This window comes from Bos grunniens, chromosome 10 (assembly GCF_055505025.1).
Source record: "Bos grunniens cultivar Pamir isolate PY7600 chromosome 10, Bosgru_T2T1.0, whole genome shotgun sequence".
Lineage (NCBI taxonomy): Eukaryota > Metazoa > Chordata > Mammalia > Artiodactyla > Bovidae > Bos > Bos grunniens.
This window is the reverse complement of record NC_141174.1, coordinates 87,053,573-87,080,680: the sequence shown is the minus strand read 5'-3', so window position 1 is coordinate 87,080,680 and position 27,108 is coordinate 87,053,573. Positions and strand designations below refer to the sequence as shown.

Below are 27,108 nucleotides of genomic sequence, written 5' to 3'. Positions count from 1 at the left end.
GCCTTTGGCTTCAACGAACTGAAAGCTGTTCAATTGGGCTGGAGCCCCGAGTGAGAGGAGCAGGGTGGTTCAACATGAGGCTAGCCAGGTAAGCCAGGGCCACATTTGTGGCAGCCAGCACCTCAAGGACAGGAGGTTGTCTTTAATTACAGGGTAAGCAGATGCTCCGATGCCTGGGCAGGAAGATGGGGAGCTCTAGCTCCCTGAGGGGAAGCTTCCAGGGTCATTTGAGGGGGACTGGACTGGGTCTATCCACTCTCTGGGCTGCCCCTGAACTCTATCTCCACCCCCAAGCATCCACATAACTAGTGGACACAGGAAGATGAACACCAAGCACTCAGAAGAGGGAGAGCAGTGACTAGGGACAATGAGGGGCTGGGGCGGGGGTGGGTGGAAGCAGGAGGGGCCACCTTCCTGGGTCACCTTGGTGATCACGAGCAAAACCTAGTTTTGCCTCCCAGCTTTGGAATGTTAAAGCACAAGCTGGTGAAGTCATCTCTCTCCCACTAAGCCCTCCTTCAACCCAGCTGGTGGGTGGAATTTGAGGTTTCCCCACCATTGGTGCCCAGAGTACTGAATTTCTCCTTTCCTGGTGGCTCAGTTGGTAAAGAATCTGCCTGCAAGGCTGGAGACCCAGGTTCAGTCCCTCGGTGGGGAAGATCCCCTGGAGAAGGAAATGGCTACCAACTCCAGTATTCTTGCCTGGAAAATCCCATGGACAGAGGAGCCTGGTGGGCTATAGTCCATGGGGTTGCAAAGAGAAAGACATGACCAAATGACTAAACCACCACCACCAAAGACGGGGGATCAATAGAAAAATGTGACTCTGGCCTGGGGACAACAGAGCCATAACTAAACATACAGGCAGAGGCCTCAGCACTAATTTCATTACTGGTGGTGGAGGAGGCAAGATTGGGAACTGTAATAAGCTATGGGTCCTTTTCTCATTCCCAAGGTTCCACTTTCAAGAGTAAAGTTGATCATATATAAGGATTAAAGTCCTAATATTTTAAAGGTTGAACTGACTGTTCAGAGGATGTTTTTACGGCTATAAATTAGCCGCTCTTGGGTGAGTCTGATGTGCCTGGTTGTGTTTGATGTCCCATTTTCTCATCAGCTTTCTCTCTCCTACTCCGGGCACTTCAGCCTGGGAGAGAGTCTGACAATCTGTCGGGGCCAGGATCCAGGCCAGGGCCTCAGAGACTCCTGCCAACATTCCCCACTCTTGGGGTGTGCTCCATTCTTGGCAAGATCCTTTCTCATCCAGTCACCCATTTGTGGGAGGCCAGCAGGACAGTCATTATCTGCACTAGACTAATGAGCACCCAAGATTCAGAGAGGGAAAGGGGGTTGCCTGAGGTCACACAGCAAGTCAGTGGCAGGGCTGGGATGGAGCTGGTCAGAGGAAAAAAATGCTCATTGGCTTCCCCAGAAGCCCCTAGATTCTGCTTTCAATATGACAGCAGGCCAGTCTGCTTCCTGGGGAGGCCTTTGAAGATGACTGTTAGGCTTTGCAGATGATTGGAAACCTCTGATGTACTGAGAAGGCCTGGCTTCACTGGGTGCGGGGGATTCAGCTGGGGGAGACCTGATGCTGACTCACCACAGTGGGGCTTGGCAGTTCCATCGGAATTTCTGCATTTGGCAGCACTGGGGGGCTGAGGGCTTCTGGGCCCTCACCTTCTGCCAGTCCACCCCGGCAGTGGCTGCAGGCAGGCTTGCGCTCCCAGTGGGCGGCCCTTTCCCGAGCAGGGTCTCCTGGAGCCCTGCTGCGGACAGGGTGCCCTGTGGGCTGGCTGAGAGGGCAAGCCCAGGCCACCAAGGCAAACCTCAGGTGGTCACCATCTTTTCCCAGTTAGGAAAACCCAGACCTTTTGAGTTTGGAAAAAATCTGGAAGCATGGGGCTGAAGAAAGGGCCAACGATTTGATAGAAGAAGCCAGGCGTTCAAGCCCAGCTGGAAAACAGAAGGGCTGCGTCGGGAAGCTCCGTGTTCCCTGCTCCAGGCCTGGCACTGGCTCCCTCACTTATGGCCTCCTTCCCTGCGAGGTTTCCGGGGCTTCCACCAGGTATGACCAGGGTGGGCCTGGGTGGCAGCTGACCTTCCTGGCTCTCAGTGCAGAAATGAGGACATGGGCTTGGCCCCCAGAAGATCTAAGGCCAAGTGTGTGCCCTCCTTGAGGAGGACCTGTACCTGTACTTGCCTGAGCCCTCACCATCGGATCCCGCCAGCTCAGGTCTCAGCTGTCCTCTGACCGGTCCTGCAGCAGAATTACCTTTCCACCTCAGCTGAGTGCTCCCTGGTGTGTGACCAGATCTCCCCAAACTCTGTGTTCCTGCTCGTCCCTGTCCCCAGCCAGGGTCGGGCCACATGCCCAGCACGGGAAGCCGCATAGTCTTCCCGTGGGAATGGTGGTTCCCCACTTGGGGTGGCTTAGCCCCCAGGCAATGTTTAGTAATGCCTGAAGTCAGCTTTGGTAGTCACAGCCCGGGGTGGTGTTGGGGTTGCTATGATGAGTAGAGACCTGGGATGCTGCTGACTACCTACGATGCACAGGACAGCCTCGCAGCAAAGAAGTACCCAGCCCAGATGGTCAGTAGGCTGAGTAATCCCAGGCCTGGGATTAGACCGTGATCTCTGGTGTTAGACATTCGAGTTCCACTTCTATCTCCAAAGCCTCCAGCTGTGTGACCTTGGGAAAGTTCCTCTCTCTCACCAAGCCTAAGGGTCCTCAGTTGTAAATAGTTCTGAGACTATTCTGCAGTTCTGTAAATAGTTGTGAGAACTAGCATTTTGAATCCTTATCAGGGTGCTTGGCAGCCAATAAGGACTGCATACATATTAGTTCCTCTCATTCATTAATTCGTCCATAAAGTACTTCCAGGGAGGCAGGGGTCCTCAGATCTCACAGTCAAGTTGGACCTACAGATGAGTCTGTGAGGAGTGATCTGATAGAGGCCAGGACAGGAGGGCCCACAGGAGTGGGTGGCCTGCTGAGGGGGTGGGTGGATACATGGCAGAGTTAGGGAAGGATTTTAAGAAAACCTTCCTTGACTTCTTGGTTGGTTAGTCACTAAGTCGTGCCAGACTCTTGTGACCCAATAGACTATCGCCCACCAGGATCTTTTGTCCATAGAATTTCCCTCTGGAGTGGGTTGCCATTTCCTTCTCCAGGGGATCTTCCGGACCCAGGGATCGAACCTAAGTCTCCTGCTTTGGCAGGCGAATTCTTTAACACTGAGCCACCTGAGAAGCCCTCCTTAACTTATTAGGGAGTCTCAAAATGCACACTTCTAGTTCCAAGCCTCAAGATTCAATTCCACATATGTTTTTCAGACATCTGCTCAAAGGTTGAAGTTCAGAGAGGTAAAACGATTTATCTGAGGCTACACAGCCAGACAGAGCTCTCCTCTGGCCTGGTAGCAATGGAATGACACCAGATAATACCAGTTCTTGGTGTTGGAGAGGCAGGGCTGTGGGGGCGGATGGAGGTGACCCATGGTGGGTCTGTTCACAGGGAGACCACCTAGAGGGCACGAGTGCTGGTCTCCCCCTCAGGCTCCCCTGTGGCTTCCTCGCCCACATGTCCATTACCAGAGTGGCCACAGGGAGGTCAGGACTCTGTCCCCAAGAGCACCTTCTAAGGCAAATACACAGTTAAGAGGGTGGATGATGCTTTAACTAGTTGCTCAGATTGTCTTGGTAGAAGATGTTTTCAACAAACCTAGTGGAGCCTGAGGAAGGGATCAGTGCCTGGAGGTTGAGATGGAGTTGGGCAGGAAGGACCCAGAAATTGGCCTGCAGTCTTTCTGTGGAGAGGGGCCCTGCACCATTCGTGGGGCTGAAAGCCGTAGGCTGGGACAGTGAGGAGGGGCCGGGGGTCAAAGGGCATGCTCTTACTTGACTATTCATCCCAGATCAGAGAGCTGGGGCAGTGAGGAGGGGCCGGGGGTCAAAGGGCATGCTCTTACTTGACTATTCATCCCAGATCAGAGAGATGGTTATTTCTACTCAGAGGTCCTGGAACAATGGCCAGGAGTGGGGCGTCGGGCACCAGGGCATAGCCTTAGGACATGGGGCTGGGCTTCTGAGGACTGCAAAGAACCAGAAATATTTCCTGCCACCAGGGGTCAACTTGCAAAAAATCCAGAACAGCATGGCAGCAGGCCTTGGCCTCAGGGGGCAGCCCTGGCTGCCTGCCCCAGAGCTGGCGGGGGAAGAATCCACCATCTAGAGCTAAGGGGGCTCAAAAGGAGTTGACAGCCTTTAGCTGTCAACCCCTCATTTCATCATTATGGATGAGTTTCTTCTACTTTTGATTAAACAAGACATGCAAAATGAGTTCAAATGCAAAACCCTTAGGAAAGAAGACAACTTTAAGGCTTTAACAGCTGAGAACCTTACATAATCACCTCTAACCTTAGTTATCCTGTCCATGAGCCCAGGAGGGTGGTGAAATGGGCACAGGCTGAAGAGGCAGGAGGTGGCTGGGGCTATTGGTCTGGGGGGGTAACCCCCCACCCCACACCCCAATTGCACTGCCTCAGCCTGTTTGTAATGTAACTAAGGCTGGTCCTCCTAGACCATCATGTGTAATTTAAAAAAAAACACTCTGTTCTTATCTTGGGTGAGTGGCCAAGTCTTTCGTGTAGATAAGGTCCACCCTAATAAAACTGCTTCCTTCTGTAAACTTTTGGTGTTGGGGAGATTTACGGAGTGCAATGCAGGAGAGCCATCACCACGGGCATCAATTTATTTACGGTCCTCTTCCTTCTACCACGCCTTCCCCTTGTGGCCCATGGGGATTATAGGCTGAGAGCTGTGGATCTCTTCTGCAAGCTTTCTGGCAGATTCATGCAGCTTTTTCTTGGTTACCCGGCTTGACAGGGAGTTCATCACCTCAGCAAGCAGCCAGCACTAATAGAAGCCACTCCAGCTCTCAGCAACCTTCACGTTCATTTCCAAATGCTAATGGAACCATTGGCTTACAAATCCACTCTAAAATTTGGCCAGGCATCCATAGCTCATTTTGCTGATGGTAATTTCCAGAATATTCTTTCTCCTTTGGCTAATCAGGACTCGAGCTTCCTGGGGCTCTGGGTCCCTGGTTTTCCCAGCAGCTCTGACTTCTGGCCATCATGCCAGAATGTAATAATGACTGTGGCCTGGAGCTTCGGTTCATCCAGGGGCTTGGGGATATATGGGGGTCTCCTCTCCTAATCTGGACTCTGGTCCTTTCTATCTCTTGTTGCTTTTCCCTTCCTAACCTGAAGCCTGCTTTCCTTGCTAGGTAAGATGGCAGCAGACCAGGTGATCAGACCTGACCTTTCCTCTGCCCTTTGTGAACATTCTATGGGTCCTTCCCTTGGGACTAGGGAGTCTTCTGACAGAGCTCAACAGGCCCAGGGCAACTGAAGACTCAGCACATTTGCAGGAAGCAGCTGCCTGAGGCTGTCTAGGGGGCGTTTCCAGAGGAGATGGAGCCCCAAAGTTCACCCAAGAGATGTACTCACTTGGGCTCAGGACCTGTTCTGGGCAAAGTTGAGAGGCTGGACCTTCTTGTCCCCAATCTTCAGAGAGGTCTGACTGATCCTGAGAGCTGTGGGGTTGGACTCCCAAGGACAGGACGGCTGTGGCCAATTATCATGGCATGACCAGCCTAGCACTGGAAAGCCTCTGTACCCTAAAATAGCAACCTAATGGCCAGTCAAGTGCCAGACAGGCCACCATCACTCTCACCAATCCTTTGGATTTGGAAGGACTTTATTTATTTAAACAATTATTTAGAAAGTCTTAAAGAGTCTCAAGTTCAAATGTAATCATTGTCTCTTTCTAAGTCTCATCAGATGAAAGCTTCCAGATGTCTGTCATTTGAAAACAAGACACAGGTGACAGAAGAACTGGGGTTTCCACCTACAGAGTGGGGAGATGCCCCCTGGGTTTCTCCAGTTAGGGAACGAGAACAAGAGTTGAGCATGTGGAGGAAGCTACAGGAGGCAGCTGATGACCTTGACCTCAACAACAAATTGAGGTCCTGAGCTGCTGGTCTCCCCTTTGCAGCAGGGGAACTCTATTGATCCTGCAAGAACTCATTTTGTTTGACATACTCTGCTGCTTGGGCCATTGTCAAGGTTCAGCTAAACTTCCCCGAATCCCTGAAGCTTGTCTTAACTGTCCTTCTCTCTAGATTCCCTGATTCCTGGGCACACACAGATCACAGTATGAGAAGCAGGAGACTGCACTTATCATTTAGGAGTCTTTCTCCCCAACTAGACTGTGAATTGCTGTCAGTTGAAATGGTATCTTCATCTCTATATATCCCAGTGCCTCACAGCCAGGCCCAAGGGGAGATGCTCAAAAACTGACCTTGGAATGGAAGATGGAGACATGGGACATTCTCTCTCTCTTGCTGTCCACGCCATCAGGGCTGGGCCCCCGTGTGTGCTCAGCCTTTCTCCAGTCCTGTGGGTATAACTTCCTCTCTTTTCTTGCCTGCTGCCACCCATGGCTGCTGAAATCCTTGTCCTCAGGGGCCTGTCCAAGCCCCAGACTCCCCTGATCCTCCCCTGAATCTCCTTTCCCTTAGCCTGGGCCTTTCCTTCTGTAAAACCCTGATCACACACAGCCTTGGCAAGGACTGTTTTTGTTTTTGCTAAACCATGCAGATCTTAATTCCCTGATCAGGGATCAAACTTGTGCCCCCTGTAGAGGCAGTGTAGAGTCTTAGCCACTGGACCACCAGGGAAGTCCCTCATGCTGCCTTGATAAGTGTTAGATGGGTCCACGTGGTTCCCCACTGAGCAGGGAGTCTCTACAGGGGCTCCATGGATGGGCGGGCCTCCTGAAGTTATACACCTGTACTCAGAAGTCTCTAGTTTCTGTCATCTTATTCTCTAAGTTCAGGACTGCTGTTCTGCGTTGTTTTCAGGCTGACTCCTATTTGGCAAGAATAAATTCTGCTTCCTTTTGATATCTTGGGGCTTCCCTGGTGGCTCAGACAGTAAAGCGTCTGCCTGCAATCCGGGAGACCCGGGTTCGATCCCTGGGTTGGGAAGATCCCCTGGAGAAGGCAATGGCAATCCATTCTAGCACTCTTGCCTGGAAAATCCCATGGAAGGAGGAGCCTGATAGGCTACAAGGCTACATACAGTCCATGGGGTTGCAGAGAGTCGGACGTGACTGAGTGACTTCACTTTCACTTTCACTTTGATATCTTAGTTGCATTTGACAAATGCTTGTTGGATTTAATGAAATTGATTTTCTTTGTTGCATTTTCTAACTAGCCCTGACCCCAGAGTCAGGAGTCCAGGGCTAGTCCAGCTGGAACACAGAACTTGATGCCTGACCTGTGTGAATGAATGATGCCCTTGCCCCTCCTGATATGCAGCCCCTTACCCTCAGACTGGGAGCTTCCTGAGGTCAGGGCTCTTGCCTCTGTACCTCCTGGGATAGAGCACAGGGCCCAGCACAGAAAAGGCATTGAAAAGATTTGCTAATGTGACCACCTAAAATGGGACAACTATTACCATCTGCCGACTCTGCAGGGCTGTTTTTGAGCATGAATGAGGCACAGAAATTTTCTGAAAAAAAAATTAAAGTGCTTGGCACATATTTTGCATGACTACTGTCAATATAGAGCAGTAATATTTATATCTTGCTGTATTCAATGGGCACGAGATAGTCCAGATGCAGCTCAGGAAACGCTGAGCGTGAGCCGCATTTCCGTCCATCTGCCCGCTGTGTGCTGGGCATCCATCCCTCTCCCCTCCGACCTGGGATCTCTGACTCAGTGCCCCCTCAGATCCCACCCACTCTCATGGAACAGCTGCTCAGTGTGGGGGGAAAGCATGAGGCTAATGTTTCTCTCACTTGTGTCACTGCAGCAGGTCATTCGGCCTTCCCGGGACGTGGCTTCTGTACCTGGAAACTGGGAATAAGGAACCCTGGCACGTTCACCTCACAGAGGAGTGGGGAGAATTCATGGGGTCAGAGGAAGTGATGTGGAAGTGGGATGGGCGGATGGACCTTTTCTGGCAGATTGGGAGGTGTGGCCCCTTCCCATGGGCCCAGCTGGGCAGAGCACACGCACAAACCCAGGGCACCTGTCAGCCTGGAGTGTGCTCACAGGGGTGTGTGCTGATACCAGCCGCACAGGCTTTCCCCACAGGTACTCTCAGGCAGGGCTCTGCCTCCAAACAGCTTTAGAAGTAAAGCATGCTCACAGCTATGGACTCCTCTGCCCGGCTGGCAGGCTTCCCAGATGGCTGAGTGGCAAAGAATTCGCCTGCCAATGTGGGAGACTCAGGAGACGTGGGTTCAGTCCCTGGGCCGGGAAGATCCACTAGCATAGGAAATTGCAACCCACTCCAGTATCCTTGCCTGGAAAATTCCACGGACAGAGGAGCCTGGCAGGACACGACTGGGCGACTGAGCACGCATGCATATGTCCCTCTGGCAATCCTGTGAGGTTTCAGCCCCATCCTGAGAATCAGAACCAGGTGAAGCATGTGCCCCAGACCTAGCCCGACGCTGGTGACACCATGGGTCTGCTTGGGACCCCTGCAACATGACGCCGAGCCCGCATGTGGAGAGGCCCCTGTGGGCCACCTGCTGGAGCACATCTGGGACTTCTGCCCACATGGACACAGGGCTGGGCCCTCACACACAGGCCGCCTCAGGCATGCGGGGCACAGTTAGAGCCCAGGCAATGGGTTTTGCCACTCTGGCCTAGTTTTTGCACAAGGCTCTGTGGACTGAACTGGACCTTTGGTCCTGGGGGACATGTCCCCACCAGCACCCTGCACAGAGAGGCCTTGAGACAGCTAATTGTAAATTGATGGTCTTGATGTCCCTCTTCTAGCCACAGAGACGAGAAGCAGAGAGACCCCAAGAAAGAGAGCAAGGGGCATGAGAGACAGCCCAGGAATGGCAGGATAATGGCCTAGGGAGCTAAGAGGAGTAAGAGGGTGGGAGGGCAGCTCTAAACCCATCCTTACCTCCACCACGTGAGAGGAAAAGCCCGTCTGTGACATCTCCAGCCCAAAGGAGGTTTCGTTCTTGTTCGTGCCTAAAACAGAGGGACCGAAAGATGTCAGCTGCATGCATGACTTCTTAGCGCCAGACATGTCTGCAGCTCAGTCCCCAGCATCTGTGACCTGGAAGCACTTTCAGTGAGGTGAGACAGGGCCCCAGGTCTGAGTCCAGCTCATCCACCCCAACAGCAGGCCCCTTCCAGGTGGCCATGTGGGTTTATTATTAGCAACCCTGCTGAAAAGGGATTGGAACACCTTATATTACAGGGCACGCCCACTATGAGAGTGTCAACATAGGGGAAAGATCCAGAAAAAGTGCATGGAAAGAAATCATCTACATTGTTGGCAAGAACTGGAATTTCCCACTTTGTTCATTCTTACTATTCGCCAGGTTCGGTTCCAGATGCCTCTGGGTGGTTCCCAAATTGTAAATCGACCCTTAGGAGGAAGAGTTGTCACCACTGCGGATTTGCACAAGGAATCCCATGTGTGTCAAAAGCTCCTCCCTGCAGAGGGGCTCCGACGTGTCGGTGTAGACAATGTTCTCATCACACAAAGCAACCATTTTGAGAATAAATTCACTGATCTATGCTTAATTCTAGGGTAAGGGTCAAACTCAGGTCCCTACTTTCTGTTCCTTTATCATCATCTTTGAGGGTTAGTTTTTCTCTTTTCCCTTGTCTGTAGCTCATCATTTCCCATGCAGAGCAGGCTGCTCGGGCTCTGGGATGTTGTGCTGCCTTCTCTTTCTTTTGACGCTCCTCCCGTATGGTAGAAGAGAACCCAGTATGGCAAGGTCCCCCCTACAGCAATATATGGTGCAAAGGAACCCTGCACAAATCAAAACTGGAGTTTGAATCAAAAGGAGTGAGACAGTCTGAGGAAACCTTGCAAAATGGTGCGGCGGGAGGCGGCAGGACTTGGGGAGTAAGTGTTTCAGGCTGTGGAGTTGGGCTCAGCTGGGCTCAACTCGGGCTGCCAGATAAAATACGGGATGCTCAGTTAAGTTTGAATTTCAGACAAACAGTGAATGGTTTTTTAGTATGTCTGCCACAAATGTTGTATTTTATATTTGCTATATCTGGCAACCCTCATTCAAACCCCAATTCCTTCCCAAGTGGTGGGAGCTCTGGCAAGTCATTTAGTCCCTCCGAACTGCAGTTACCTCCATGGTAAGAGGAGGAGCTTATCAGCAAAACCAGACTTCAAGGCTGTTTGGAAAGTGCGGAGCCTCACATCCAGCATGGGAGCACTGGGGTTTATCAGGAAGGGAGGACTTCTAAACCCTCTCATCCTGTGGGGCTGGATTTTTTTTTTTTTAATGTGGACCATTTTAAAAAGTCTTTATTGAATTTGTTACTTCTGTTGTTTACATTCTGGTTTTTTGGCCAGGACTTAGCTCCCGGATCAGGGATGGAACCCTGCATTGGAAGGTGAAGTTTTAACCACTGGACCATCAGGGAAGTCCCTGTGGGGCTGGATTTTGCTCACGTGGGCTTTGCCTGCCAGGAGCCCAGGAACATGAGCGCCACTCAGGAAGCAGTGCTCACCTTCCAAGCTGAAGATCCTGTCCCCCAGGGCGTCAACAATGTCCTTCAGGGCTGCCTCATCTGTGACGTTGAAGAAGTGTTTGTCATCAGGGTCACTGGCGATGTATTTGATTTCGTTCAGAAAAGCTTCTGGGTTGATCCCCCTGCGGTTGTAGTAGCCCAGGACCTGCCAGGGAATGGGGGGCAGGGGCGACAGACAGGACATGGCACAGACTTCCCCCCAACACCCAGGGCAGGCTGGAGCAACTGCTCTAAGGTAGGGTGCTGGGGGTGGGAGGCTTGGAGGTGTTTTCCAGTTTCTGAGGTTTCAGAGCCTGCCTGGCAATGGAGGGAAGAAAAAACCCACAGCTGTTGTGAAGACGTAACAAGGACAGGCCCATTTGAGGGCCCGGATGTGTAGTTCACTCCCCCACCCAACAGAGTCCCCAGGGGGTTGATGGCAAAGCCTCTAGAAGGTAGGCAGGGGCGGGATGGGTGGGACAGGACTCACGGCCACGGCGTATCTGGTCACGTTGTCCCTCTCGCTTTGCTGGATCACCTTCTCTAGGTCTGGGCTGTCGTGGGACTCCCCATCTGTGATGACAATCATCACCTTCTTGGCCCCTTTCCTTCCGCCCTTCTGGAAAGCCTCTGAGCTGGAACCCGAGCACAGGGGAGGGTCACAGAGGGAAGTGGGGATGGGGCAACCCCCCAAACTCCTGCAGAGGCACGGCCACAGGAGCCAGGGCTAAGCTCCCTGGGCAACTCTACAGCTGTTGGAACCTCAAATCAAAGAAGAAGCTGGATTGAGACACCCAGACTACTTGTCCACTGGCTGCTCAGATGGGTCTTAAATCTGCTTGTCTTTATATTTATTAAAAATTTTTTTTAAATTTTATTGGAGTATAGTTTCTTTACAATGTTGTGTTGCTGCTATACAGCAAATTGAATCAGCTATATGAATACATTCTGTGGGCTTCCCTTGTGGCTCAGCTGGTAAAAAAAATTTGCCTGCAATGTGAGAGATCAGGGTTTGGTCCCTTGGTATACATATATATACACGTATACATGTATGTGTACATATACACACATGTATACATATATCCCCTCTCTTTTGGGTTTCCTTCCCGTTTAGGTCACCACAGAACATCCCTTGTGCCATACAGTAGGTTCTCATTAGTTACCTATTTTAGACATAGTATCAATAGTGTATATATATTAATCCTCATCTCCTAATCCATCCCGCCTCCTCTTCCCCCGTTATCCATACGTTTGTTCTCTACGTCTGTGTGTCTATTTCTGCTTTGCAAATAAGTTAATCTATACCATTTTTCCTAGATTCCACATACATATATGCATTAATATGTATTTGTTTTTCTCTTTCTGACTTACTTCACTCTGTATAACAGACTCTAGGTCCATCCATGTCTCTGCAAATAATGGCACGATTTCATTTCTTTCTATGAAATTGAGCAACATTCAAATCTGCTTGTCTTTAAAAAGTGACTTTAAAAAACCCCTCTCAAGTCCTGATCATGCTGCTTTGGGCAAGCAGAAGGGAGGGGGTGGTTCTGGGAGGGGAGTTCAGGGTCAGGTGGAGACCTTTAGAGGCCCTAATTTCATGGTTCAAAAACCCCAGCGCACATTAGAATCACCTGGGGAATTAAAATAAAAATGATGCCAGGCCCCACCTGGACTCATGGAATCAGAATCTCTGGAGTGTAGCCGGGGTACCGGAATTTTCCAAAAGTTCTAATGAACACGGGAGTTTGAGAACCACTTCCCTAAGATCTGAAAAGGTGGTGAGCCAGAGCAATTCAACACCCAAGCAAAAGTGTGTGATGAAGCGTGACAAAGATTTTCCCCAGGAGAACCACTTTGATTCTATTTTGGGGACTATTAAATATCAAATTCTATGACAAATATTCTTCTTTCTTGCTTTTAATTTTGTTTTCAGTGGCCGGAGCAGGTGCTTGGCCTGCCTACCGGGCAGTGCCGCCAGGGGCCTGGGGGCTGGCATGCTGTGGACCGACTCTCGAAGCTGGCGACCCATCTATGAAGCAGAAAAAATTGGCTCCTGAACCATCACTAGCTTTTGGTGCCTGTATGGCCAACTCTCCTTCAGACCGTGAGGTTCTGAATTTTCCAATAAGGAACTAAAAACAAATGTTATCCTTAGGCACTGCAGTAAATCCTCATGGCTCTGACCCATAGATTTAAGCACCATGATGCCAGGTTAAACTCCACCTCCAGGCTCCAAGGTGTTAGTTACCAGAGGTATCTTTTGCTACATGGCAAGCTGATGAGGTGACATGCATGATTTAGATGCTGAGAAATTCACAAAAGTTAGAATAAATTGGTTCAGAGCATTTTCAAGCTACCAGTTAAGAGAAATGGAGCATCTGCCACTCTCTGAGAAATGCTATGATATTCTGGATATGCTGGCTTAAAAAAAAAAAACCCTCTAATTTTAGTATGAGGCGTGGACTGAGGCACACTTGACAGGACAAAATATAGAGAATATTTTGGGCTTAAGCCCAACTCAGTGGAGGGAGTCTGCGAGCCCCTCAGAGCAGACTCAATATGCTCCCAGACCTTCTTGGAGGGCCAGGTCCAGGAACAACACTTCAGGAGAAAAAAATATGGCAGGGGAAAGAGGTTCTATTACATATAGAGCCAAGGACATTTCAGGATTATATTTCCATAGAGTGGAATGGTGTGAATATCTGTATGAATCTGTAATTGCGTAAATACTGGCATGAGTCATCGGATTTAAAATTGTGAGTTTGTGCTGTGTAAAAGACTTGGGTTCGTTGCTTTGTAAATTAGACTGTAACTTCCTGGACAGCAGTGAGAGCTTTATGCTCATGATAGGTTCCATGAACCTGGAAGCCAGGGTGACCGGGTGGAGAAAGCAGGTCGTAGCATGTCTCCTTTCTGCTCAAATCCTGTCCTGGCTCCCATTTCTCCCAGGTCCTGACAGTGGCTCGCCAGACCCTCAGTGACCCTTCTAACCCCTCCTCCTGCTGGAATCTTCCCTGATCCTGGGACCACCAGGCACATTCTTGTCTTACGGCCTTTATCGGAGCTTCTCCCTCTTGGAACTTCCTCCACTCGGCACCCCGGTGGCCAGCTTGCTCACCTCCTTCAAGTCTCCACTCAAATGTTAATTCTCAGTGAAGCCTTCCCTGACTTCCCCGTTAATGCTGATTGAATACCTGCCATCTCCAACTTGCTTGGCTGCCTTCACCAGGCTGTATTTCCCACCCCTCATCCCCACCCCAGGCTTGCCAGTGGCTCAGTGATAAGGAATTCACATGCCAATGCAGGAGACATAGGTTCAATCCCTGGGTTAGGAAGATACCCTGGAGAAGAAAATGGCAACCCACTCCAGTATTCTTGCTGGGATAATCCCATGGACAGAGGAGCCTGATGGTCTACAGTTGATAGGGTTGCAAAGGGTTGAACATAACTTAGCAACTACACAACAAGAACATTTGTCCACCATATCTTGTGTCTTCTAGCATACTATATTTTTTTTTTTGCTTATTGTCCGCCTCACCCTCAGCTTCATGAAGGCAGGACATTTATCTATTTTGTTCACTGATTCATCCTGAGTACCTAAAACTGCATGAGGCATATAGTAGATGCTCAATAAAAAGTGTTGCATGAATAAAGGTGGCATCACAGTGCTGTCCCGCCCCCTCCCCTAAAGCCACACGTGGCCAGAGTCACCTTCATGCGCACGCCTGATGGGGACATTCTTGTCCTTAAGAACCTTCACTGGCCACTCACACTTGCTTTGGCTACAACAGTACCACTCTCATAATCTAGTTCCAAACCTTCTTTGCAGCTTCAGGGCTTACTATCCCCCCAACACAAACTGCTCAGAGCAAAGCTCTGAACATAAATGTTCCTTGGCTTTCCCTCTCCTCTGTTCTTACTGGGGCAGAATGTCTTCTCTGCCTCTCCCTGCTGGCATCCTGGCATCTTCCTAGGATAGGTCAGATGTCCCCCAATCCTGGCAGTCCTCCCAAGACCCTCCCTTGGAGCCTTCCCTCTCTGACCCTCACTGAGTTAGGCTGACACTTGTCAGGGCTTCCCTATCAAGCCCGGGCCCACGAGTTACCATTTTTATAAGCCCTCAAGTCCATGGCCTGGGTCTCTTAGTTTAGTAGGTGCACAGAAAAAAATGCGCTATGAATAGCGGAGTGAGGAAGGAAAACCTTTGACTTTAAAAGGAGCCAGCTGTAATTGGGACCGCAGACTTGGCCAGGCAGAGCAGATTTGAAAGTTCACTTGAGGTGCAGGTTGCAGACCCCAGCGGTGCTTGTGAGACACGATGGTTCAAGTCACTAGGTGAGTCGCACACTTACACTTAACCTGGGGGAGATGGGCTGCACAAAGATGGAAACAGTGGGCTCCACCCCACTGGCAGTCAGTCTGCTTCTCACTGATAGCTCAGGGGGTGTGGGCTTCCTCAGTTCTCCACTGGCCACTTCACAAGGGCCTACTCGGGGGTCTCAGGGGCTCACCCCCATGAAGACAAAACAGCAACAAGGGCCCATTTCTCAGGAGGGTGAGTAAGAGCCATCTTTACAAACAGAGATGTTCATTTAGGGAAAAAGCGTGAGCAAGTTTTATCAGCAAACAGAAATACGCTGGTGGAGCATATAATCATAAAGAGTCGTGAGGTTGGAAAAAACTTACTCTTTGACCACATGAAATCATGTCACTACTAAATAGCTCCCACATTGTGGAATTCTGCTAAACACATTGACTAACCCTGCTTGAGGGGGGATTATAAGGTAATAGGACTGTGGTCTCAATGAACACAGCCGAGCTCATATCATAGGTGTAAAATTTATACATTTAAATCTCAATGCCTTGGACACAGTAATCTTGGGAGTTTAGGCTATAGCTGGAAAGATCTGGGGAAACTGACTTTAAAATCATTCACTGGTTCCAGTGCGGGTGAGTACAGTGTTCTGAGCAATGCCAGGGTCACTGGAATAAGCACGTAGCTCTCTGGATGGCTATAAACAACATTCATTATCACTGTGAGTTCTTGTGTCACGTTTAAAGAACCAGCCTCATGGCTCTGTAATCTCAGATGTTAGATTTGACTCTGTTACTCACATTCCACTGATGAAAAACACCCCACAAGAAGATTCTGTCCTCATGCGACCCACACACTTTTGATAGGGTCTCAGTGGTAGAAGATATTTCCTGAAGTTGGCTGCAAAAATATCCCCTGTCCCCCAAAGGCTCTTCTGTGACGGGATGTTACCTTGCCGTTCCTCCATCAAGGAGGGAAATTAAATTCTCTCCTCCTTGAACCTGAGCTGGCCTTAGGGACTTGCTCAGTTGTAGACTATGGCAGGGACTCTCCTGGTAGTCCAGTGGTTAGGACTCCATACTTCCACTGCAGGAGGCAGGGGTTCAATCCCCAGCCAAGGAACTAAGATCGCATATTCTGTGTGGTATAGCCATAAGAAAACTACGGCAGAAGTTATATTCTGGGGCTTCTGCAGCTAGGTCACAGGCAGTGTTGGAGTTCCTGCCTGGGTCCCTTGGAAAGCTTCCTCTCAAAGGCTGACTGCCATAAGGTGAGAGTGTCAAGCCACATGCCCACGCACAGGGGCTCAGATTGCCAGCCTCAGCTGAACTCCCAGCCCACGGCCAGCCTCCACTGCCAGCCTCGTGAGCGTGCCATTCTGGATGACCAGTCCAGTTGAACCTTCAGATGACAACAGCCCCAGCTAACACCAGACTTCAACCACTTGAGAGAACCCAAGGAGAACTGACAGCTGAGCCCAACCGATGCCCAGTACTTTGAGGGATTAATTATTGTCTCTTCAGACACTAAATTTTGTGGGGCAGCAATAGATAACTAGAACAGTATCTAAGATCTAGAAAAATTAATTTTTTTTTTTTTTTTTTTTACCGAGCAAATTCAATTCCAAATGCTGTCCGGGTTTCCGTTCCTCCTCTCTGCTCAATGTGGCTGGCAGCTTCCACCACGTCCTTCACAGACCTGTAGTCATTGAGGTGAAATTCGTGTACCACATCTTCTCCGTACTGCACCACTCCAACCTGCGAGGAAAAGGAGGGGCAGCAGAATGTCTTGACCCTGAAGGCTGGCCCTTCGGTGATGAGGCCTCCTGGAGTCATCTCTCTGGGACTGTTCAGGAGTGAGGAGGCCTGGGGACCTTCCGAAGGGAGAGGGATTAAGCCAAAGGGAAGCAGGTTCTGCAAAGTCCTGGGAACGAATGGCTGGCTTGGTGAGACAAACGGGAGGTGCCTATCAAAAGAGGAAACTGATCTAAAAGATCCAGCAGATTAAGTTTCTTACTTAAAAAGACAAAAGTTGAGCATAGAATTGAAATCTAAAATCTTAGAAACAGTATGGGAGGATGGGCTATGGCATTGTTCACCAAAATCTGGAACTAACATTCTTTATATTTTGGAAGAGAAGTCTGAAATGTTAATTAGCCTCAAATATTAATACCCTTAAAAGAAACAAAATCTTAAAAGAATAAACAAAACCTACCTGTAGTAGGACTAGAATGAACAAATATTATCGTTGGATGGGCCCACAGAGTTTATTTGGTAAAGGTGCATTTCTGAATGCTGAATTTTCACCTGGCATACCCTACAAGATGATCTCCCGGGGTAGGGAACTCATCACTTCATGAGAAAGCCCACTCTCTTTTTAACAGCTTTGATTGTTACAAAACAATTTCTTAGGGCTTTCCTAATGGCTCAGTTGTAGAGAGTCTGCCTGTCAATGCAGAAGACATGGATTTGATCCCTGCTCTGGGAAGATCCACATGCCACGGAGCAACCATGACTACTGAGCCTGTGTACTGCTACTAGAGTAGCCCCCCACTTGCTGCAACTAGAGAGAAGCCTGCATGGCAATGAAGACCCAGCACAGCCAAAAACAAATAAATTAAATTACTAAATAAAAAATTTCTTAGATGACTTGAAATCTGCCACCTTGTCATTTCTAGTCACCGGTCCTCATTTGGCCTGCCAAAACAATACTGAGTAAACCTCCCCCCTCACTGGCTAGGCAGCATTTCAAATATGTGCTGGCAGCTTTGACTACTTCCCCAGTCTCTTCTCCAAGATCAAAGTGTCTAATTCTCCCCCTGCCTCACCCAGCAGGATTCTGCTGCCTTCTCACTCTCTGGCTGATCAAAGTTTTTGTTAATAGATGGTGTCCATCCCAGAGGACAGTGGTTGACCCACCCAATGATGTCCCAGACTGTCCCTTGATGTGCCCAGTGGAGATGGGTGTCTTGGGCTGCAGGGCCCTGTGGCTGGCCCTTTCGCCTACATCTTTCTAGTGCATGCAAAGACACTCCCCCACACCTCAGGGCAGCATTTACCATGGGTTTGGAGGGCCCTGTTTGGAGGAAGAAAGAGTCCCAGCCCTGCTCACCTGGATCTGCCCGGGGCCAATGTAAAACTTCTTTAGGATGTTGATGAGGAAGTGCTGAACCTCCACCCAGGGGTAGATACTGTTGGAGCCGTCCAGGACAATGACGATGTCCATGTAGGTCTGGCACCCTGGGAAGTGAGGACATGGTCATTATTACCCCAGGAGCCAGTGTCTGAAAATCTCGGGTTCCCTGAATGATTGTCCAAGGAAGCCTGGTCTGGGAGCCGTCTTCAGGCTGAACACTTATTTGGGCCACGTGAGAGAGGAGCCCAGGAATTCCTGATGCTGTTCCACGGCTCTGAGCTGGCTGTCTAAACACAGCATCAGTTAAGCCAGAATGCTTCTGCTCCTCATCAGGAACTGACCACCATTGGCTGGTCCTTGTTTGGGAGGCAGCTGACACTGCCCAAATCAGTAGTTCATTATTGTGTATTTTACAGTAATGGGCAGGCTGGTATTTATCACTTTCAGATTGAATGAATGGGCTTCACTTCTTAGGAGGGAGGCATGGTGTAATGGCTAGAAATGTGGAACCTGGCATCAGACTATTTGACCTCTGGCTTTGACCTTGGGCAAGGTACTTAACAACTTGGCATCGGTTTCGCTTCTGTAGAAGAGGCATAATGATAGCAGAGGATTGCTATGAGGAATTAACAAGGTGATGCTTCCCGGGCTGAACTCAAGAATCTTAGCTGATCCTCGTGTTATTTTTTTAACCAAACCAGTTTGTTAACGTAGTAATGACATCATCAGGTCAAGTTCTTGTGCCTTGATCTCTGCTTTGAGTCTGAAAGTTTCTCTATATTCTTGTAATATGAATACCAAATTAAAATGAATAATAGCAACAGAATGAATAATGAAACCTTGGTACCATAACAAATGGAAAAAGCGTCTTTTAACATCTAAGGAATTGATTTCTGTTTGTGAAACAGCTGGGGTTACCCTGAAATAAGATCATGAATCTGGTATGATATATACTAAACTATACCACATTGAAATACTGGGCACCTGCTTATTTTCACTGGAGGATTTTCACACTATTTTCAAATAAATCTACTTCATAGCAATACAGCGGGAGGGCTTTGTGAGTCAGCCACTCCAGTAACTCCTGCATCGTGGAGGTTCAGCATGTTGACAGCAGTGCTCCAGGAGGGCAAGGTGGTGGGTTTGAGCCCAAGAGCCTGTCTCAGGCTCTGTGACTGGGAGAGCACTTTAGAGGCTCTGGGTAGCTCGGATGCTCAGGGTTGCCTCTGCTTTAGGAGAAGCTGTGTGGATGGCTCTCGGCTCGTCTGCATGCTACATGTAGCATGTGATGGCCCTACGCCTCCAGGCTGATGGTGCCGATAACTTTGTCCTTCTCCAGTGCACCGCGGCCCCTGTGGATCCAGCATGTGCTGGGGTGCTGCGTGGTGCCGGCAGCCACAAGGATGCGAGACAGAAACGCCTTGATTGGGGGGGTTTCTAATCTACTGGTAGGGACCAGGTTTCTTTTAAAGCCAGTTTTATTATTAGAATGCATTTATTAGTAATGATTTTTTTTCTTAAGATTTCAAAATTTTTTTCAAGACACCTCGGGAAGAGCCTTGCTTTAGGTCTGTGGTTTTTAAACATGGCTGAACACGCTTCTGAACACAAGTGCACACACGTGTGTACACGTACCTGGGACCTCAACCTAGACCTGCTGAGTTAGATCCTCCGTGGTGTTGGCAGAGGTGGCGGGGGCAAGGGGTAATGTCCTGGGATCTGATCTGCTGGTCAGCGGGGTGAGGAGGAGGAGGTTCTGGGAGGCTGAACCCAGAGGGAAAAGTAGCTCCAGGCTGGGAGGCACACCTCACGTGATCTGCTGCAGCCCTCCTCCCAGCCCAGCCGCTGCCTCTGCTCTCCCGCTGATGTTGTGTGAGAACAGAATTGAAGCCACCTCATCACCCGCAAGAGGACCACTTCGCAGCCCCAGTGGGACTGACCCTTCCTCCCCCCTCCTCCACGTACCACCTTCTGTCTCTGACTGGGCGCTGTTGTTCGGAGGGAGGCTGCCTTTAGCCAGAGGAGCTGATCCCCTCACCCTCAATAAAGCAGGCCGCAGCTGTTGGGCAATGGTATTTAGCCCACAGGAAATAGTGAGGCTCGGAGCCAAGCCAGAGGCAAGGTCTGCACTTGACGTCCCAGATTTTCCTGGCAGGTGTGGAGAGAGTGGGAGGTTTGTGTTCCATGAGGCCCCGGGAAAGCTGGGCAGCACTTTCTCACGTCCAGGAACACGGATTAGATGGGACTATTACCAGGAACACTTCTGTTCTCCTTGGCCTTGCACCTACAGGGCAGCTGCACTGCGTAACATCAGAGGGCACCGTTCACACTGCAGTTAGTACACGTCCCCAGTAGTGAACCACGTCCCCAGATTGTGCTGTGCACAGCCTGCCTGCTGTACATGGCAACCGGGCCATCTCTTCCTCACTCGGGTTTTCAAAGAGCCTCTCTGGTTGTCAGGGTGGTCTTCATAACCTTAACCCCCCCACCATCACTCTGTAGGGGAGGCTGGGCCAGGATTGTGACCCCAGACGTTACCCAGAGAGCCGGAGCTGGGCGGGGCTAGAGCCCAAGTTCTGCTTTGTAGCCTCGGGATGGGGAGGTCAGAGCCCGGGGCCTCCCAGGGACTGCCGGTTGCTCAGCCCGAGTCTACAGATTGGAAGCCACTTACTTTGGAGAGCGGGGGCCACGGTCTTGGAGAACCTGAAGTTGGAGTTGACCCGTGAACACATCCCTGTGGTGTAGTAGGAACTCCCACACTCGTGCGACCAGAGGGGGCTGCAGGCCTGTGGAGCACAGAACGGACCCCCAGTCAGTGGGGGCCGCAGGGTCCGAGCCCAACAGCCTTTGGCCCAGCCCCACCCTCCAAGACACAAGACAGAATCCTCCATCTGAGTGCTGGTATCCTAAATTTCTCTTGTGGTAACATGTACCAGTTTCCTTGGTTTCAGGCGGAAGGGAGACTAACTAACCTTGGAGTCCGCTGTTGTTGTATTTTCAAGGATCCCCTTCTCCACCCCATCATCCGGGGTGTGACTCTCTTTCCCCTGCTTGTCCACCCCTCCCACCACACAGGAGGCAGGAAAACCTTGTCATCCATGGGAGGGAACCTTTCAAAAGTCTTCCTGAAGAGGTCACCTGAAGGTCATTACTGGGCAAACTTCCAGGACAGGGTCCCAACAACATGCCCATGGCTCCTTGCTAGGGAAAGGAAAAAGTGTGTTTCTGCTTTTTCTCTGAAATTTGTTGCCAAAATATCGATGTCAGCCCCTCGTTTAACGACTGAATGATGAGTCCCTCTCAGAGTCATTGAAAACGAAAGCTCAGCTTCTGTTTTCATTTTTGCCCTGCTGCTGGGGAACTCAAGACTAAACTTTATGCTGTTATTTCTTTTGGTGTGGAAGAATAATTGTTCCACTTCCAATCCCTTTATTTAATTAGCTTTCTTTTTTAACTCAGATTTTAAAGGTTTTGTTTTATCTGCGTCTTTTGTTGAAGCTTCTGCAAGTTATTTCTGGAAGTGGAGGAGAATGAATAATGGGAGACTAGGTAATGGATAATGGCTGGAGGGATAGATGACGGATAAGTGAGTGGAGGATGGATGGATGGGTGCATGGATGGATGGTGGATGGATGTTGGAAGGGATGGATGATTAGATGGGAGGATGAGGGGGTAGACGGATGTGCAGACAGATGGGTGGCTGAATGAATGGATGGATGGATAGATGACTAGAGGGACAGACATTTGGTTGGGGGATGGGCTGATGAGTAAATGGATGAATGGATGAGTGAATGAGTTAACAAAGGTTGGTATTTACAAACTCGGGTCTTAACCTCCCCACAGAGGCCCCAGGGGTTGTGTCACACCTCCCCTCTTGGACCTTCATTCCATCTTGTGAAGTCAGTGAAATCAAGTTGATAGGGTATGACAAGGAGTCTCAGACGGAGAAGGGTGTCAGACCAAAGCCCCTGACAAGTATGTGTGGACAGGACCAGGGGTCATGTTGGCCTTGGTTGGGGATGATGAGGGCTGTGGGCTGACCGTATACTGAGGCACCTCGGGACTTTCCCTGGTAGAGCCACTATGCTCCTGTCAAATCTCTGAGCACCCCAGTAATCTCACTGCCCTGGTGTCTCATTTGTCAACAGAAATGGACTGACGGGTGAGAGCAGAGAGCGATACTAGCTTTCCTATCTTAAAATAAGTGGTGCATTTTATGGGCTTTTCGGGGTAATTCTTCTCTGAAATCTTCTCTTGCAGCTGTTTCTAGGAGCCATCAGTCCCAGCATCACCCACATTCATGGTGGTTTACTCGAACATGGGGGCAAGGGGCGGGCAGTGTCGATCAATCAGGCCACCCGCACCCGCCCACCGTGTGCAAAGCTTGCATATGTGTGCCTGGGCGGGTGCGGAGACCTCCCAGCACCTAGCGCTGCTGACTTTCTGTCCCAACAGCATGCTCATATTACTCATTTATTATCATCACGCCCCCAAACAGAATGGAAGCTTCAGGAGGGCAGGGAGTTCTGCAGACTGCTGAATCCCCAGTGCCCAGCATCAGGCTCAGTTCATTGTAAGAACTCAAAAAATAGTTTAAATGAATGAATATCTCTACCTCCTCAGCCCAGGTACTCCTTCCTTTTTCTGCCTTGCTAAGACTAGTTTCTTCTTTAAAAACAAAACAGAAACATTCTCCAGGAAACCTTCCCGTCTGATCCCCCGTGCAGTTCAGGTGGCCTGCCCCTCTTTATCCTTCCCTCTGTTGTAGAAACTCTGCGTTCACTCATTTATGACTTCCACTCCAAGTCCTCTCAGGGTGTGTGGTGTGTCCTAACTCATCCATTCTGGAGTGGAGATTCGGCCTCTGCCTTGGACCTTGGGCTCCCCAAAGAACAGGATGGCCCCCACACCCTATTGGACTGTTAATAATCTTTATCCCTGTTCCTTTTTAGGCTGTCTGCTCCATGGTTCCCCTCCCCCCAACCTCCAAAGGGAATGTACACAAAAGGCCTCAATCCTTTTTCTTGTCTGAATTGTCCCCCAAAAAAGCTTAGGGTGCAGAAGGCAGAATGGCACAGGCAGGAAGCTGGAGGAGGGGCTGCTCCTGGGGTGCGCAGGGACAGGTGGTCTGGGGGGCAGGCATGTTCAGCCACCCCATGTCCCTTGCGGCCCCGAGCAGAGGGCCTGTGTGGGCCGGAAGGGCTGGGGATTAGAAAGAGGGCCGGGGGGCGGCTCTTACCAGGAAGCTGTTGTCCTTGGGGTTGGTGGCCAGGCTCAGGCCGAGACGCATGTTGTCCTTCCTCTCGGACACGTTGGACAGGGTGACCCTTCCTGGGGTGGAATGGAAAGGCTCAGCCTGCAGTCCCTCCCGCCCGCCGTCCGCCCAGTGTCTGCTGCTGCCGCTGGCCGCCAGAGGGGCCCAAGGCAGAGGCAAGCAGGGTCCTCTCCCATTCTGCTTGCCCCTCTGAACCCCTCGTTCATCTGCAGATCAGTGAGCCCTTCATGGTTTACCAAGGCCTTGCCCGAAGGTCGTCTGATTACTTCCTCTCAACTCAGTGTGAAATGAGGAATGTGAAGCTCAGAGAGGCCAAGCAAGCTGCTCAGAGTCACACAGGAAGAACATGACAGGGCTTTCCATCTCCTAATCCAGAGCGTTCCCTCCTTCAGCCATTTCTCTGTGTCCCACCCCAAACATACCCGGGCACCCCACCGAGGCTGGCTCCTCTGGCTCCTCTATGCAGTGTCTCTTCCACATTTTTCTTCAAGCCAACCTGCCATCAACACTGACCAGTCCCCTGTCCAGCTACCTCAGGGTCCAGCCCTCTGCTCAGCTGATAAACTGACACAAGATAACCGATTCTTTCTCACAGGGAACAAATAGCCAACTTAACAAGAGCCTTCTAGAGGTCCAAGGTCTTGCCCAAGAATGTCCTTCTGGTCCCCAGAGGAATATTCAGGTGAAGGATTATCAGCTGACTGGGTGGAGGGAGAGGGTCGTGGCAGATTAAAATTACTGAGTCAATTACACTGGGGAAGGTTTTACCAGATCATTATCTCAGGCCACTGAAGGAAAAGATGTGTTTGAATTCCCCTGTGTGTGTGTGTGTGTGTGTGTGTGTGAGGGACCTGGGAGGTGGGTAGAGTTTAGGGGAAAGTGAGTTGGGCATTTTGCTAAGCCCCAGCAAGCAGTCCTCATGTGCTGTGAACAGAGCCTAGATGTTTTCTGTGCTTGAGGGGAGGGGTGTGATCTCTAAGAACATTTAGCTCTGCTGGCGATTGAAAGTGTGAAGAGTCGGCCAACCCTCTGGGGCACAGGCCAGCAGGATCTGGGCCCAGGCACGGGAAGAGGCCAGAACTTCAGACGGCTGATGGCTCTGGGGGGCTGGGGACAGGGCAACTGTGCTTGTTGTTTTTCCCCTTGGTTTCCTGCAGTTTGTAGTAAGGTTCCTTTTGAAATCCAGCTCCTCTTGGCTGTGCTACCAGTGCCTGGGATTGTTTTCTCTTTTTTCTGTCCAAACAAACTAGAGAGAAAATCATACTAATAACCCCGGTGCTTCTCTGATGCTTTATCACTTACAAAGTGCCGCCCGCCCCCACCCTCCCAGGACCCCCTCTTGATCCTGGGTGTTCCAGGGGCCACCATTTCCATTTCATAGAGGGAAAGTCAAGGTGTGCAGAGGAGTTTTGTTGTTGTTTAGTCGCTGAGTTGCATCTGACTCTTTGTGACCCCTTGGACTGTAGTCCACCAGGCCCCACTGTCCACGGAACTTTTCAGGCGAGAATACTGGAGTGGGTAGCCATTCCCTTCTCCAGGGCATCTTCGCAACTCAGGAATCGAACCCTGAGTGTATCCCGGATTGGCAGGTGGATTCTTTACCACGGAGCCACCTGAGAAGCCCACGCAAGGGGTGGTGACTTCCACTAATATAATGTCAATCACCGGTAAACGATAACGCAGGGACTTGAATCCAGGATAGCCAATGTTACACATCCTGAGTCTCCCCATCTGCCTGCAGGGCCGTGGTGGCAGAGGTAGGGAGTGAGAAGTCTGGAGAGGAAGCTCCAAGCCCCAGCTGGGCCACTTTCTCCCCTCAGGGACTTAGAGAATTCTGCTCTTCATTTATTTAAGGGGTGCCCCGTCCTGACCCCGCCACCTCTCTCCCTTCCTTGCCTCAATGACTAAAGTCCTTCACGAAACTGTGGGCCCAGATGCAGATGCCATGGTGGGAAAGACCCTTGTGTTGGAGTAAGAGCCTCGGATTGGAGCCCAGCTTCTGCTAATCATGGATTTGACGCAGTCACTAACTCCCTCTCTGTGATCAAGGGAGACTAACCTCTTTCTCAGTGGGTCTGTGTGAGGGTCTGGGGCACAAGTTCCTCCTCAGACAGGGCCTGCCTTCCAGAATGACATTCCCTCCCTGAGCAACTGCCCCTCATGAAAACCCTGACTTCATCCAGGCTTTGGGAAGAAAGTGCCGGAGGTAAGTAGACTCTGCAACACTGAGGTTGTGAGTGACTGACATTCACTTCCCTGGAGAGAAAGGAAAGAACATTCCTGGCTCAGTGGGGATCGCAGCTTGGAGCTTCCAAAGGAAAACCCAGAACTCAGGTTTCCTTGCTTTGCATTTTCCACTGTGTGGATAAGGACAAACCGGCAGATGGTCCTCCTGCCTCCTCACTGGGAGGGAAAAAAACTCAAGTGAGGTGCTCCCGGACTAGTATTTTCCCTTGGCCTCCACGCTGTTCGCTGCCCTCTGCCTCCCGCGTTACGCCCCAGTTCCAGGGTCTGATGGCTTCATGTCTGCCTTCGCCAGTTTAGGCTCCTCCTTCTTCGGAGGGAAATCAGGTCCACGTTGGAAACCACAGCAGTAGAGGAAACTATTAAATGATGGATTCATGTGTCTGGTTCCCACCTGGACCAGGGGGGTTTTCTCGGTGGCCCAGACCCCAGGCTTGTGCACAGGCCTCCCAACGCTCCCTCTGCCTGAGCCACACAGTAGTTCTTTCCATTCTCCAACAGAGCAAGTTCAGTTGTTCCCCAGGACCTTTGCACTTGCCTCTCCTCTGCCTGGAATGCTCTGGTCCTGCTGGATTGACTCATCATCGGACGTCTGCTCAAAATTTACCTTCTCAGGGAAGGCTTCTTCGACCACCCCACCCCAGTGCTCTTGCCAAGGAGAACCTACGTCCTATCTCCTCCCCACCCAGCCTCTCTTATCACAAGCCCCGGTTCATCACACAATATCTCTCCTCACCTGGGATGGCCCTGCTTTCTAGTTTGTCTCCTTGCTCACCATGCCTTTCCAGCAGAGCCCTTGGCCCCTTGTTCCTGCTGTATCCTCATTAACTAGCATCATGGTTGGCATACACTAGGTGCTCATGAGAGGCTGGGGGACATATTAGACCAGAAGTGGATCCTAGGTCACACATGCGTGAACGTCGGCTCAGAAAGAGCATGTGGGCTCCCCCTAGACACAGCAAGGAAACTGTACAGCTAGAAGGAGACTCCAGCTTGGCCTTTTAGGGAGCCTGGGCTCTCAGGGTGGTGATGACCGGGATCCATGAGCTGCCAGCCTGACTCCTGCCCGCCCTGGACCGTTTCCTCATGAAGCCTGGGCCACGGCTATGCTGGGGTCTGAACTTCCCACCTACCACGCTGTCATAGATGAGGCCAGCATGACATTGAGTGCTGTGTGCTGGGACAGCTGGCTGCCCGAGGGATCTGGGTTCTGGGGCTTTCTCTTTGATGTAGCCTTTTCATCCATTTGCTTATCTCCTGAAGCTCTGCCATCTCCCCCGCCAGGCCTGGCTCCCCCCACAGCCTCCCCAGAGGGCCCCAGCCTCGTCCTCTAGGATGGAGGCTCCCCTCCTGGAAGAGCGGGAGGCAAAGAGCCCTACCCTGGGGAAGGTCAGTCCTAGAATCACGGCTTATCCCACGTGGGACCTCAGCCCAAGGCCTGGCCACTGTCAGATCTTTAGGACAAAGCAGAAATGCTTTGGAGAAGAGGCGTGTGTGCCTTAGTGACCTGCGTGCACACGTGGGGTGTGGATGTGTAGACTGGGAGCCCTTGAG

The 27,108-nt window shown here is 50.7% G+C and overlaps 1 protein-coding gene and 1 long non-coding RNA gene across 3 annotated transcripts in view; one reads left to right on the top strand and one right to left on the bottom strand.

Moving 5' to 3' along the window:
- ITGA11 (integrin subunit alpha 11) overlaps positions 1–27,108 on the bottom strand; it is a 133,191-nt gene that overhangs the window by 40,206 nt on the left and 65,877 nt on the right. For both annotated transcript variants that reach the window (XM_086322816.1, XM_086322815.1), the window contains exons 4-10: positions 23,275–23,366; positions 20,707–20,821; positions 18,012–18,139; positions 16,509–16,657; positions 11,073–11,217; positions 10,583–10,748; positions 8,997–9,067 (exon numbers count right to left, since the gene is read on the bottom strand). In XM_086322816.1, coding sequence (XP_086178942.1) covers positions 8,997–9,067; positions 10,583–10,748; positions 11,073–11,217; positions 16,509–16,657; positions 18,012–18,139; positions 20,707–20,821; positions 23,275–23,366 — 866 coding nt within the window. The remainder of the gene's footprint in view (positions 1–8,996; positions 9,068–10,582; positions 10,749–11,072; positions 11,218–16,508; positions 16,658–18,011; positions 18,140–20,706; positions 20,822–23,274; positions 23,367–27,108) is intronic.
- Positions 7,881–11,459, top strand: LOC147365276 (uncharacterized). Its single transcript, XR_015135345.1, has 2 exons — positions 7,881–7,985; positions 10,425–11,459. It is a non-coding gene; the product is annotated as an uncharacterized LOC147365276 (long non-coding RNA).